The sequence below is a fragment of the Arvicola amphibius genome, chromosome 6 (genome assembly GCF_903992535.2).
Source record: "Arvicola amphibius chromosome 6, mArvAmp1.2, whole genome shotgun sequence".
NCBI lineage: Eukaryota > Metazoa > Chordata > Mammalia > Rodentia > Cricetidae > Arvicola > Arvicola amphibius.
The window spans coordinates 36,647,681-36,662,077 of NC_052052.2; the positions used below are offsets into that span (position 1 = coordinate 36,647,681).

The 14,397-nt window shown below is 40.7% G+C and overlaps 1 protein-coding gene across 4 annotated transcripts in view; it reads right to left on the reverse strand.

Annotated features, from left to right (window-relative positions):
• The window catches only part of Spata6 (spermatogenesis associated 6), a 105,664-nt gene that overhangs the window by 66,839 nt on the left and 24,428 nt on the right, over nt 1-14,397 (reverse strand). For all 4 annotated transcript variants that reach the window (XM_038333652.2, XM_038333654.2, XM_038333653.2 and 1 more), the window contains 2 exons: nt 4,539-4,676; nt 3,332-3,380 (listed from right to left, as the gene is read on the reverse strand). In XM_038333652.2, the coding sequence (XP_038189580.1) occupies nt 3,332-3,380; nt 4,539-4,553 (64 nt within the window). In that variant the 5' untranslated portion in view covers nt 4,554-4,676. The remainder of the gene's footprint in view (nt 1-3,331; nt 3,381-4,538; nt 4,677-14,397) is intronic.

Here is a 14,397-nt window from a genome sequence, read left to right on the forward strand (position 1 = left end):
AACAAGTCTAAGCTAAAGATCAAGCTTTCATAATAACGTCTCCATATCATTATTTGGGAGCAGGTGGGCCAACAAATTCTAACTACAAGGGTTGAATCATAGAAAGTTTGAGAGTGACAGAAATATACTAAACTGGATAGTGGTGATATCTTATACTTTGATTAACATCCTGAAAACTGGTTAACAACAAGGGATAAATTCCATGATGTGTAAGTTTTGCTAGAGCTATTTAACAAGAAAAAAGATATTTGGTGTGGGAGGTCCTTCTGTCTATGATTTTACTGGTTAATGAATAAAGAAAACTGGCTTGGCCTATAGCATGGGAGGAGGGAGGTGGAGTTAGAAGCCATGGATCTGCCACCTGAGACAGATGCTGGGAACTTTAGCTGGTAAGCCACAGCCACATGGCAATATACAGAATAATAGATATGGGTTAATTTGGAATATGAGTTTAGCCAGAAATATGCTTAAGCTATTGGCCAAACTATTGCAAATAATATGGTTTTCTGAGAGATTATTTCGGGTCTAAGCTATCTGGGAGGCTGGACACCAACAAGTAACCCAACACATATGATAAAGACTTGCCCTGCATTTTCTATAGGGACTGTATTTTGGAAGAGCTGAACCTCTGAGAAAAAAAAAAATTATAGGAGTCCCAGGTAGAGAGTGTTTCTAGGTATTGGAAGCATTTATATGTTTCTCCTGTTTTTTCTTTATTTTTGCTCTTAATTTTATTTTTTAATTTTTATTTTATTTGGGGGAGGTATCTATTTGTGTAAAGGCTTAGAGTTGAATGGATGGAGAGGTAGAGAGGATCTGGAAAGAGTTGAGGGGGAACTGTGATCAGAATATATTATGTAAAAATTATTTTCAATTAAAACAATAAAAAGGAAAATTGCACAGTCTGGGGAGATGGTTCAGCAGGCAAAGCATTTTTGATATAAGCTAATGACCACAGTTCAGTTCCCTAGAACCCAGGCAATGCCTTAGGGAAAAATGGTGCCCACCTGTAATCCCAGCATGCAGAAGGCAAAGACATGGGATTTACCAGAGTAAACTGGCTAGAAGATTAGCCTTAAGTAAAGCTCCAGGTTCAGTGACAGTAGAGACCCTTCTCAATATATAAGGTGGAGAATGGTCCAGGAGAACACCAGACATCCACTTTTGGCCTATATGCCCATGCGCGTGCACACACACACACCACCACCACCACCACCACCATATACAAAAACTTATAGTTAAAAAATACAAGAGAATGACAGCATTATAGAAATAAAAATTTTGCAAACCCCAAGTAAAAAGATAGTTCTCAGTGGATGCTAAAACTAGCAGATCAAAAGCTGATTAGAAACTTAAAATAGAAGTTTCAGGATGGTGCTACCTAGTGTCAAATGGCCAGTCTCTGCATCACTGAGGACAAGATAGCCATGTCACTTGACACAGTGCAATAAGCACACCACACCGACTATCAAGGATTCTTTCCAAATAAAATGGAGTGAAATAAGCCTGAATCTAAACACCTCCAGTTCCATTAGCACCTTATATAATTCAAGCAATAAGCAAGCCAGACAGAGCTTCAGTAAGGAAGCAATTAGCCAATACAAAAGACAGGACATTCTGAAGGGCCTAGTTAATCATTCACAGCATTAAAAACAAACAGAAAAAAAATGTGGAATACCATTATGGATAAAAAGAAACGAAAGAAATAAATAGCCACATTATGTCAGAGCTAAAGTCTGAGAAGATCCTCATTTTAAGAAGCTAACTTAGACAACTGGGGGGCAGATGAAGAAATGTTTGACTTTACTGAGGGATTGTTCATTTTCTTAAGTGTGACAACAGCACAGTGACCATTCTTTTATACAGCCCACATCTGCTCCATACCTGTAGTAAAATGATACAATGTATAAAATACACATGAAAACAGCCCAACTATATTGGAACAAGAGATAAGATTAATGAAACCCCAATAATTCCTGAAACAAGGTGATAGGCATATGGGCGTCACTCCACTGAACAGAGTATTGTCTCCACTTGGTGTAGTTTTTATTTTCCATATTAGAAATCATTAGGGAACAAAGAAGACTAAACAAGAAGGAAGACAAAAAGAAAATAGTTAGTGAAGGTTGCTGTTGCTAAAGACAAACTATATGCCATAAGGACAGAGCAAAGTAAAGTACAGAGATATGAGCAATGGACTCTCAACACTTGAAGACACGTGAGAGGGTGAAAAGCAAAATTCACTGCATGAGTAGGGGCTCAAGGAAAAAAACTGAGTCAGGGAAATCAAGGCACCTCCAAAACAATCATCAGTAATTAGTAATCTGATAGCCTTAAAATTTCTAACCAAATATTGGGAAAACAGTTTCTGTCAATTGGAAAAATCTCAAAATGAGAGAAATAATCTCCCTCAATGCTTGTAAGATATGCTTTCCCAGATAATAACCAAGGTGTCCAGGGAACAGTAAACACATAGGCCTACAGGCAACAATTGCCACCAGGCTTATCCACCACAGTGGAAATACAATGGCAGGTCCTAGAACAGCAATGAAATAAGATGCTGGCCCTGGTGCAAAGCATTGTCGGGATAAGCCACTAGCCCAAATCCCACGAAAGCAAGGAGGCTGCTTTGTTTGCACCATTCGTCCTGAATTTTATCTTGCTGACTGGTTCCATGTTTCTAAGTTATTACATTGCCCCAGGGGTGGGGAGTGAGGGGAAGCATGAGGGGGCACAGATTGATACCCAGCATCACTGGCCTTTTGAAATGTGAAGATCAGTTTGTGATCTCAGACCCTGTCTACTTCGATGCATTAATGTCAGCCTTCCACTTTAAAACCAGAGACTGATGGGTTCTCCCCAAGTGTACACCTAGCCCTGCTGTCTGAGTCGCTGTTTCTAGCTGAGCCCTATGGGTAGTGTGTGCCATGGCAGCTTTGAAAAATAATTGTTAACTACTCTATGTTGAGCTTCTTTGAGTCTCTTGACTTTCTTTACCCATACATTAAACAGTATTATTTGCAGGACATTGCTCCACCTGTCAAGAAACTATCGAAACACTCCCCACCATCTTGACCAAAACTATGTAAATAATTCTTAATGTGTCATAGACCACAACAGAAAGAGGAAAAAGTCTCAGTTTATCTACAGCAAAAAGATAAGTGTTTTTCTAGCTCATGTTTATTTTAAAATTTTTCAAATTATGAAAATATCTCAGTTCAACATTTTTAAAATCTACTAAACCTTTTAAACTTTTACTTAACCTCAAATCAAATATAGGATGATACTTCTAAAGAGCTTCTCAATAAGTAATTAAAAGTTAAAGACTTACACTCAAGCTGGGCAACCACATCTCCAGGGTCTACGGCTTCGGGGAACACCTGCAGGGAGAGGGCAGGGGCACAGCAGGGCAGGGTGGGGAGAGGAAGCCAAGAAGATATAAGACAGACTCTTTCCCATTCCCATTCCCAAAGTGTCTTTTCCTTCCCAATCGAAGAAAAATCTTGGTTTGTTTGGAGGTTTTGTTGTTTTGGTTTGGTTTCTGAGAAGAAGATTTATTAAGTAGTCCAGTTTGGTCTTGATTTCTCAATCCTTCTGCCGAAGGACCTCAAAATTTAGAGTTACAGAAATAAATCACTATGCCAGCCCTCCAAACAAATCTCCAGAAATTTCTCTCCACTCCCCATTATTTCACAAATACATTTGTAACTAGATGTGCCTCCCTCTCCAGTACCCCCCACTGGTATCACCTGTGCTTGTCGGGATCATCTTATCTAAGTACCCCACTCAGCAGGCTAACTCCTCACAAGAAACCTCTGTGTCTGTGAGCGCTCTGCTTAGAATTCTCTCTCCCTATACCTTCAAGTAACTCAGTTTCATTCAAACTTTGTATAAATATTGTTGTCTTCTTTGACATTAAAAAAAATTCTCCCCCAATCTTTCATCCTTCCTTTATTGTATTTATGCATTTATTAAGCTCCAGGAAGAGACAGTCTTGCCTTGTTTATTATGTGTCATCAGTACCTACCACAGTACCTACAGCGGGCTATTTTATTTTTGAAGAAAGCAAAGAAGAGGATGGGAGGGAAGGGAAGGAGGAGGCAGGGAAGACTGGAAGAAAAGGTAAGCCTGGAAGGAAGGGGCTGTGGTTGGTCATAGTTACCAGAAGCACCCTTTTTAAGGGAAATGAACCGACTTGGTAAAACAGAAAAGTACAGATATTCCTAGGCAAAACTCAACATGTGCTTCCCTATTGGGCCTCAGTTTGTAGAGAAGTTATTATTTAGCGGTCAAGATGCTGTGCTTTGTGCAAAACCCACAAAGGTGTTGTAGAAACAGGCTGAGTCACGTCAAGAACAGGCAACCAACTCAATGCATAATACAAGGAATATTTTCAAAAAGTCTAAATGTGTTACAGCTTTCCTTTAGAATCAACCCAAAGCACATAGTCAGTGATAATAGTTTATATTGCAGGATTTTATTTAAAACTGGAATCACTGATCTCTATTTGTTAATACTTGACCTAATTGTTGACTCACCTTTTCAAACACCATTCTGGCATTGAAGACCAGTGGAAAAGTGGCTGGGACACATTGTGTCTTCTTGTATTGGCCAAACACACAGACACTAAGATAGATGTCCTCCTTGTCTTTCAGCACCACTCCTGGACAAGTGACCTGGAAGCAATCAGACAAGTGGCTATAATAGCACTGGAATGCACTGAGCTATCCCACAAATGAACGTGGTGGCGGAAAGTCGCTGCCCATGGGACAGGAGCCTCGAATGCTCAGAGTTCAGTGAGGTACCTTTTTATTTCCCTCTTAGAAACCTGTCATTTTCTTTTTTAATTGATTTTTATTGAGCTCTACATTTTTCTCTGCTCCCCTCCCTGCCTCTCTCCTCTCCCCTTCAACACTCTCCTAAGGTCCCTATACTCCCAATTTACTCAGGAGAGCTTGTCTTTTTCTACTTCCTATGTAGATTAGATCTATGTAAGTCTCTCTTAGTGTCCTCATTGTTGTCTAAGTTCTCTGGGATTGTGGTTTGTAGGCTGGTTTTCTTTGCTTTATGTTTAAAAACCACCTATGAGTGAGTACATGTGATAATTTTCTTTCTGTGTCTGGGTTACCTCATTCAATATAGTGTTTTCTAGCTCCGTCTATTTCCTGCAAAATTCAAGGTGCCATTTTATCTGCTGTATAGTACTCCATTGTGTAAATGTGCCACATTTTCCTTATCCATTCTTCAGTCGAGATGCGTTTAGGTTGTTTCCAGGTTCTGGATATGACAAAGCTGCTATGAACATAGTTGAGCACATATCCTTGTGGCATGATTGACATCCTTTGGCTATATACCCAAAAGTGGTATTACTGGGTCTTGAGGAAGGTTGTTTCCTAATTTCCTGAGAAATCACCACACTGACATCCAAAGGGGTTGTACCAGCTCACATTCCCACCAGCAATGCAGAAGTGTTCCCTTTTCCCCACATCCTCTGCAGCATAAGTTGTCATCAGTGTTTTTGATCTTGGACATTCTTACAGGTATAAGATGGAATCTCAGAGTTGTTTGGATTTGCATTTCTCTGATGACTAAGGATGCTGGACATTTCCTTAAGTGTCTTTCAGCCATTTTAGATTCCTCTGTTGAGAGTTCACTGTTTAGGTCTGTACTCCATTTTTTATTAGATCATTTGTTCTTTTGATGACTAATTTCTTGAGTTCTTTGTATATTTTGGAGCTCAGACCTCTGTCTGATGTGGGGTCAGTAAAGATCTTTCCCCATTCTGTAGGCTGTTGTTTTGTCTTGTTGACCGTGTCCTTTGCTTTACAGAAGCTTTTTATTAGTTTCAGGAGCTCCCATTTATTAATTGTTTCTCTCAGTGTCTGTGCTGCTCGGGTTATATTTAGGAAGTGGTCTCCTGTGCCAATGCATTCAAGTGTACTTCCCACTTTCTCTTCTATAAGGTTCAGTGTGGCTGAGGTCTTTGATCCATTTGACTTGAGTTTTGTATGGTGATAGATATGGGTCAATTTTCATTCTTCTACATGTTGATATCCAGTTATGCCAGAACCACTTGTTAAATATGCTCTCTTTTTTCCATTTAATTTTTTTTTGCTTCTTTGGCAAAAATCAGGTGTTCAAAGGTATATGGATTAATATCCGGGTCTTCTATTCATTGGTCCTCCTGTCTGTTCTTATGCCAATACCAGGCTGTTTTCAAACTCTGTAGCAGAGTTTGAAGTCAGGGATTGTGATGCTTCCAGAAGTTCTTTTATTGTACAGGATTGTTTTGTCTATCCTGAGTTTTTTGCTTTTCCATATGAAGTTGAGTACTGTTCTTTCACATCACTTGGGACAGTACCAACAATTCACCTGTGCTAGTCACCAACACCATTCTTACCAGAGTGAAACCCTAATGGTCTTCCATGTCAATGCTGACTATGATACTGAACAGAGGATTGAAGCTTCATGTTTCTTGGTACAGAGAAGTTGGGAATGTTTTTGTGTCGGATACTTTTACTCCACTTTCTTCTCTACTACTCTGTTTTTTACTTTCACCCTAGTAATTCACAACCAAGTTTCTCAGAAAATCTCGTTCTGTTAGATTCATTTCCTAATCTGATTGAAGCAAATTTGTCACATTGTCTCACTGGAGTCCCTTCCAATTTGTAACATACACAAAAGTGGTGGCCAGCAGGAAAGCTCACTGGTAAAGAAGCCTGGTGACCTGAATATGAGCCAAAAGACAATCATCATAAACAATTTTTCAGTTAAAAAAAAAGAAGAAAGCAATGGACATTCAAAGAAGACAAATCTTAAATGCAAAAGGAGAAAAATATATCATAAAGCCAGGGAAAAAAGTGAAATGGCTTGGCTAAAAGAAGAAAACTTTCAAAAAATGATTTAATAAAGAGAAAAACTATTCACAAAGGAAGGGAAATAAGGAGATTGCCAGATCAAAATAAGGAAAGTAATCCATCCCCACTAGAGCTCTGGTACAGAAGAGGACCTTGCCAGGACCTCAGATCTACATGAAAAAAATACAAAATACAGCATCATTAGCTGAACTATGTGCTTGTGGTTTTTCTGTCATTTAACAATGGCAAGGCTGGAACAGTAGCTCAGCAGCAGAGCAATTGCCTACAGTGCATGAGGCCCTAGTTTTGACCCCCAGTACTGACAGGAAAACAAGTAAACAAGATCATCCCAGAAAGCAACGGTTACGATGCTGCAGCAAGTCAAACTCCAAGGCCATCTAAAGAAAAAGAGGACAGCAAAGCCAGGAGAGGTGGGGAGGGGTGTGTTTCCCGGAGGAGCTAGGGGAAAACTGGAAATGTAGGGGTAAATATGATCAAAATATACTGTATCCATGTGTGAAATTCTCAAAGAAGTAATTTTTTTATGTTCAAAGATGTAATTTTATGACAATAATATTATAATGAGGGGAAGAAACAACAAAAATTTTAGGTGTGTTGCTGAAATTAAACTTACATTAATCTACAGTATACTAATATAAGTTAAGATAACAATTGTAAACCTTATATCAATTAGTAGCAAAAGGAAACATCAAAAAGTAATTGGCAAATTACAGTTGACACCAACTTACAAAGGCAAACTTAGTTTTCCCCAATGGCATCTAAGTGTACAAACCACATGTAAGCACAGGCCCCATGCCCAGCAGTGGATGGCCAATCCAAAACAAATTTAGGGCTATTTTTGAAAACCATTTATCCCATATTGCTTTGTCTTTTGCTTGTATATTATAGTTTCCAATTTAGTGTTTTGTGGGGTTTTTGTTTTATTTTTTGTGTGTTTCTTGTAGGGTTTTTTCTTGGTGGAGGGTTGTTTGGTGCCTGTTTCTTAAAAGAGAGAGAAAGAAAGGGCATGGAATTGGATGGATGGGAGGGTGGGGAGGATCTGGGAGGATCTGGGGAAGAGAAAAGAATGATCAGAATCTATTGTACAAAGAAATTTTCAAAAACAAAAATCTGCTATACTCATAGATTGCCTATAGTTCAATTATCATCTGAGAGGTTTCATCCAGCAACTGATGAAAACTGAGACCCACAGCCAGACATTAGGCTGAGCTTGGTAACCTTACCGAAGAGAGGGCGAAAGGACTTTAGGAATCAGAGGAGTCAAGGACATTACAAGAAAACCCACAGAATCAACTAACCTGGGCTTATAGCGGGTCACAGAGGCCGGATTGACGACCAGGGAACCTACAAGGGACTGAACTTGGCCCTCTGCAGACAAGTTATAATTGTGTAGCTTGGTCCTCTTGTAGAACTCCTAACAGTGGGAGCAAGGGCTGTCTGTGACTCTTGCTGGCTCTTCAGACCCTACTCCTCATATTGGGTCACCTTGCCCAGCCTTAATACATGGGGTGGTGCTTAGTCTTACTGCAACTTGATATGCCGTGTTTTGCTGATATCTATGGGAAGCATGTCCTTTATTGAACAAAAATGGAGGAGGGTGAGGTGGACAAAGGGGGAGTTGGGAGGAAGACTGGGAGGAGAGAAGAGAGGAAACTACAGCTGAGATAAAATAAGTAAATAAATGAATAAACAGAAAAGATTTCTAAGTAAGTGAACCTAAAGGAAACAGTTACAATCATGATAAACTGAATGTAAACAAGTGGAATAAACTTAGTTAACAAATATTTAAAATGTTAATTGTGGCCCTCATACCAATCACTCACAAAGATAAACTAAAATAAAACAATAAGAAAATCATAACAAAAGGAAGAGGCTGTGGTGGTTTGAGTAAAAATGGCCCCCAAAGGCTCACAGGATTAGAGGATTTGTGGCCTTGTTGGAGGAAGTATTTCACTGGGGGTGGGTGGACATTGAAGTTTCAAAGCTCAAGCCATGCACAGTGATTCTCACTCTCTCTCTCTCTCTCTCTCTCTCTCTCTCTCTCTCTCTCTCTCTCTCTCTCTCTCTCTCTCTCTCTCTCTCATCTGCCTGCCAGAATTCTCAGCTACCTCTCCAGCACCATGTCTGTCTGCATGCTGCCATGCTTCCCTCCGTGATGATAATGGACTAAACTTCTGAAACTGTAAGCAAACCAAACTAAATGCTTTCCTGAGGGTTGCCATGGTCATGGTGTCTCTTCACAGCAATAGAACAAGACAAAGATAGACTAAGACAGAGGCAATAATAGAGAGAAACAGAGTCCCACGACACAGAGAACAAAGAGCAAAGTGACAGCGGTAAATCTATCTTTACCACAATTATAGTAAAGGAAAATTCATTAAGCACATCCATTAAGAAACAAATGCAGAATGAATTAATATTGCCCAGCTTCATATTGCAGGAGGTAACCAGATGAAAACTGCTGGACTAGAAGATGTCTGACTCCAAAGCCCTTCCCAGTGGTGAATCCTCAGGGAAAATTAACTGTTTACTTCAAAACATGGAGGATGTGAGCATCCTGCTTAATAAGCACCCACAGCCAGATCCTCTTACAGAAACGGCCTTGTGAATGAGCATAAACCCAACAGCACAGCAATTTCAATTTAAGAATCACAAAGTAAACCTGAAGGAAGTAAATGCAAACTTATTCAGAAGCTCCGCAGAAAACTCTGAGGATTGAGGCAAGATACAGACACTCCAGACTCCTGACAGCACATACTACCCCCAGTTTCCCCACACCCAACTCCAGGTGTTCCTCTGTTTAAGATCTCTAGAGAGGGGTGGAGAGAGGCTCATTGGTGAAGAGCACACATTGCTCCTCTAGTTCAGTTGCCACTCCCCCGATGGCCTCCACAGCACACACAATGCAGTGTACACACACACACACACACACAAAAAAAAAAAACCTTTAAAAAAAAAAGATCCCAGGAGAACAGATTGGGGGCCAGAAAGAAGAAAGAAGTTATTTTCAGCTTATGTCAAGAGCCAACTATATATGACCTCCATTCTACTTTATTATATTCAATTCTGTTTCTTCTGATTATGGGTACGAGACAAAGAGGGAAAGCTAGACACCAAAAGGCTTGCACGTTGTAATGATGTGTAAGGTTTCTGTTCCAGGAATATGTTCCAGCAGTAAGAAGAAGCGAGACAAATGCAGCAACGTGGGCAGCTTTCCAAAGAACCGTGTTGAGTGGAAGAAACAAGACATGAGACCTACAGCTAGGATCAGATAACAGTACTACAAATGTATTTTGCAGATATATTCTGTCACATGGAGCAATTTGATCTAAAGACAATTAAAAGCCCTATAACTTCCTTGGTTCCCATGATTTTCCCTTCTTTCCATCTCTGACAGGACACAGACATTTTCAACAGATTTCTCTAGTCTACCTGAAGCCGAAACCTATCAAGGAGAAGCACTGACCAGGGTCGGCTCTTGAGTTTATGTCAGTTAATCTCAGATCACAGCAGGAAAGAGTGAAGTCTGACACACACTGGACAGGCCTTCTTCACCACCATCTTAGCCCAGTCCTGCTACCATTTCAGTCGAGGATGCCTCCCCCCCATATGCTTATATTTTGGGTTCTTGGTCCCCAGCTTGTGGCAGTACTTTGGGAGGTTGTAAAAGTCTGGGGATGCGGGACACTAGCTGGTGGATGCAGACCACTAGGAGCAAACCTTTGCAACTTATAATCACCACAGTTCCTGATCTAGTTCTCTGGTCCTGGCCTGCTACTGTATGCGGAATCAACCACATGCTCCTGCTGGCATACCATCCCTGTCGTAGTAGACTGATGTTCTTCTGAAACGATGAGCCAAAACAAACTTTTATCCCTCGCATTTCTTCTGTCCAGCATTTTGGTCACTAAAATACAACATTGATTTCAATTGCTACTACTGAACCCTGTGGTCCCTAGGCTACTGGAATCTGTTTACAAAGGACTGTGGGAGAATTTAGAGCTACAGGCTGGAGCAGCTCTAAAACACTGCGAACAAAGCTTAGCAGGCCATTCCAGGAAGAGTTCAGAGGTCAGGATGCTGATAGAAAAGAGGTCAGAAAAGATAAGTCCCACAAGTGTCAAATGGGCAAACGTTATAGAGAACTGAGCAAGAAATTTACTTCAGTCTTCCCATTTCCTAGAGTTTTAAGCAAGTCTTAACTCAAAAGCATCAGAGTAATTTATTTTGTGGAGGAAATTCCCAGACAGCGTGGCTTACGGGTTGTAGCATGGTTATTACTGGCTGCTTTAACCAGGTTTATAGTGACAATTCAGAGCCAAAACCAGAGCAAATATATATATATATATATATATATATATATATATATATATATATGATACATATGTATATATGATACATATATAAGATAATATATATATTAGATACAATTTGGAAACACTGTGTTTAATGGTATAGACCATGTAGGTGCAGATTCTGTAACTGTTAAAGAAGTTAGCATCTTAAACAGAAACCCCCAGGCCCCTCACACTGATAGGAAAGGTGTCTGAGGGTAAGACACCTTGAATCCCCTGGGTATAAAACTGAAACCCACTTGAAAGACTTTCATTCAGAAAGATACCACTCACCACAGTGCTGTTAGGCAACAGGTTAGTTGTAAGAGCTACTGACCCGCAGTCTCCCTGCCCCAGGACATAAAGAGCAGGTAGCAGTGTGTTAGCCTCTGAGCATAGCAGACATCATGCTTGTCAGAACAGCTGTGGTTACTTCAATAGGGCCTCAGTATCAGGCTTGCATATTGTTCAGAAGGGGTGAGGTGGGTCACTGGACCTCATCTAAGATTCCAGATGCTCATGCCTAAACCTCCTGGCCAGCTGCATGTAATTCTGCCTTAACTGTGTGTGGCCTTCCTTGCGGTCTTGGGATGTGCTGGAGTGTATAGACTGTGGGGAGTCAACTGAAGGGGGACCAGGTATGTAGTTATGGGAGCACATTATCCACAGTGGGGTGAGACTTCATGGTGATGAGGCTAGCACCAGCCCTGAACACTGAGTCTCGGGTTTTAATGTTGGCCCTGCACGGCTTCCGTCTTCCTTTGGTGTCATTGTCTCAACTATCCTACCTTTCTCCTTTGAGTAATGGGAATGTTCGCCCTGTAACATTATATGAGTAATGTGTAGCTTGATTTTGATTGCATATGGGCTCCTGTTAAGAAATTACCTTGCAGTAGATTGTTTCCTAATTTTCTTAGAAATCACCCTACTGATTTCCAAAGTGGCTGTACAAATTTACATTCCCACCAACAATGGAGGAGTGTTCCCCTTTCCCCAAGATCCAGCAATACCACTTTTGGGTATATACCCAAAGGATGCTCAATTAAACCACAAGGGCATGTGCTCAACTATGTTCATAGCAGCATTGTTCGTAATAGCCAGAACCTGGAAACAACCTAGATACCCCTCAACTGAAAAAATGGATAAAAACATGTGGTATATTTACACAGTGGGAAAAAAATGACATCTTGAAATTTGTAGGCAAATGGATGGATCTTATAAATAAAATAAAACAAAACATACTGAGTGAGGTAATCCAGACCCAGAAAGACAAATATAATATGTACTCACTCATAAGAAAGAGACCTGTAAGAGAGACATACATTGATCTGCATAGGAATGAGAAAAAGGCAAGATCTCCTAAGTAAATTGGGAGCATGGGGGTCACAGGAGGAGGGTACAAGAGGAGAGGGGAGGAAGGTAGGGGAGCGAAGAAAAATGTATAGCTCAATAAAGACAGTTTAAAAAAATGAAATTACCTTGCATCCTAATTAGTTTCACTGGCAACTTGACCCCGCCCTGGGTTGTCTCGGAGAGTTCCAATTGTGAGACTTTCTCCATCAGACTGGCCTGTGAGCATATCTGTGGGGATTTTCTTAACTGCTTGTCCCACTGTGGGTGGCGCCTAGGCAGGTGGGAGGAGCTATATAAGAAAGCTAACTGAGCAAGCCAGAGATAGCTCAGCAGTAAGCAGCATTCCTCCATGATTCCTACCTCCAGGTTCCTGCCTGATTTCCCTCTAAGATGGACTTTGACCTAGAATTTTAATATCAAATAAAACTTTTCCTCTCTAAATTCGAATTTTTGGTAAAATCACAGCAACAAAAAGGCAAACAACAACAGAAATGGGTACCAGGAGTGACATTTCAGGGACGTTTGAGAGTCACTCGGACTCTATCAAGGTAACTCAAATATTTGAATTAAAAATCTAGAAGTGAAATTTGCTGTGCTTGAGAGGGACAATACAATAAATACTGGACACCTGGGGATAAAATAAAACTGTGATAAATAAAAGGTTGACATCATTGAGATATTCAAGAAGCCAGAACCATGGGACATCTACATGGTCAGAGGAAAAGTGGAGTGGAGCTGACTTGAGCTTATGAGACAGCGGTGTGTGCTGTGAACGGCACAGTCAGAGTGGTAGACTGATCCACGCCCTTTAGTACCCAGAGGATCGTGAGTGAATCCCAGACCCCAAGACCTCAAACACTGAGCTATTCACTCTATGACTTTGCTCTGTTCTTACTGTAACTACTGTGGTTCGTCTCACTTGGAAAAGAATGTATATAACTTATTTGGTTTTGTTCTATTTTTCCTTTTTTGTTTTTTTTTTAATTTTACAGAAGCCCACAGTTAGAAGAGAACACATTTTTAGATACATTTTAAAAACAGTGGTACTTTTAAGGTTGTACTGTGTTTCATATTATATAATACTGATATGAAATCTTAGGGAAGAGAAAAAAGTAAAAGCTATGGTTTAAAGTGTCATACTGGCATAGCAGGTTGACAAGGAATGGCATCTCCTAGTAAGTCTCAGCTGTTAACCAGACACAGCCTAAATTATCTGAGGCAGTCCCAATTGGAGGACCACCTCAGTCAGATTAGCCTGTGGGCATATCTGTGGGACATTTTCTCGATTACTAATTGATATAGGAGGACTCAGTCCACTGTAGGTGGTCCTATCCCTAGGCAGGTGGGCCTGGACTGTATGAGGAAGCGAGCAGAGCGAGCCAAGGAGAGGAGGCAGTAAAGCAGCAATCCTTGGTGACTGTGACCTATAGGTTCCTGGCTTGAGCTCCTGCCCCAGTTTCCTCAAAGACAGACTTTGATCTGGAAGTGTGAGGTGAAATAGCATCTTCCCCGGCTGCTTTTGGTCATGTTGTTTATCTCAGCATCAGAAAACAAGCTAGAACACCTTGAGCCTGAACAATGCTAAGATTACTGTGACACTTAAATTTTGACTGAGCATATTTTTCATCATAAGGCCTTTTGACCTTTGAGTGGGACGCCACGGTGTCGACTATCCCCTACAACTTCCTGCTTTGAGCACTTCATTTCCTGTTAAGCACGTTTGATGTTTTGGAAAAAGTTTTAGAATCTGAGATTTAGGTCAGTGAGGCAGACCTTTGAAGGGGAATCACACCTCCGACTCCTAGCTACTGGTTCCTGGCCTGCTGCCCTTT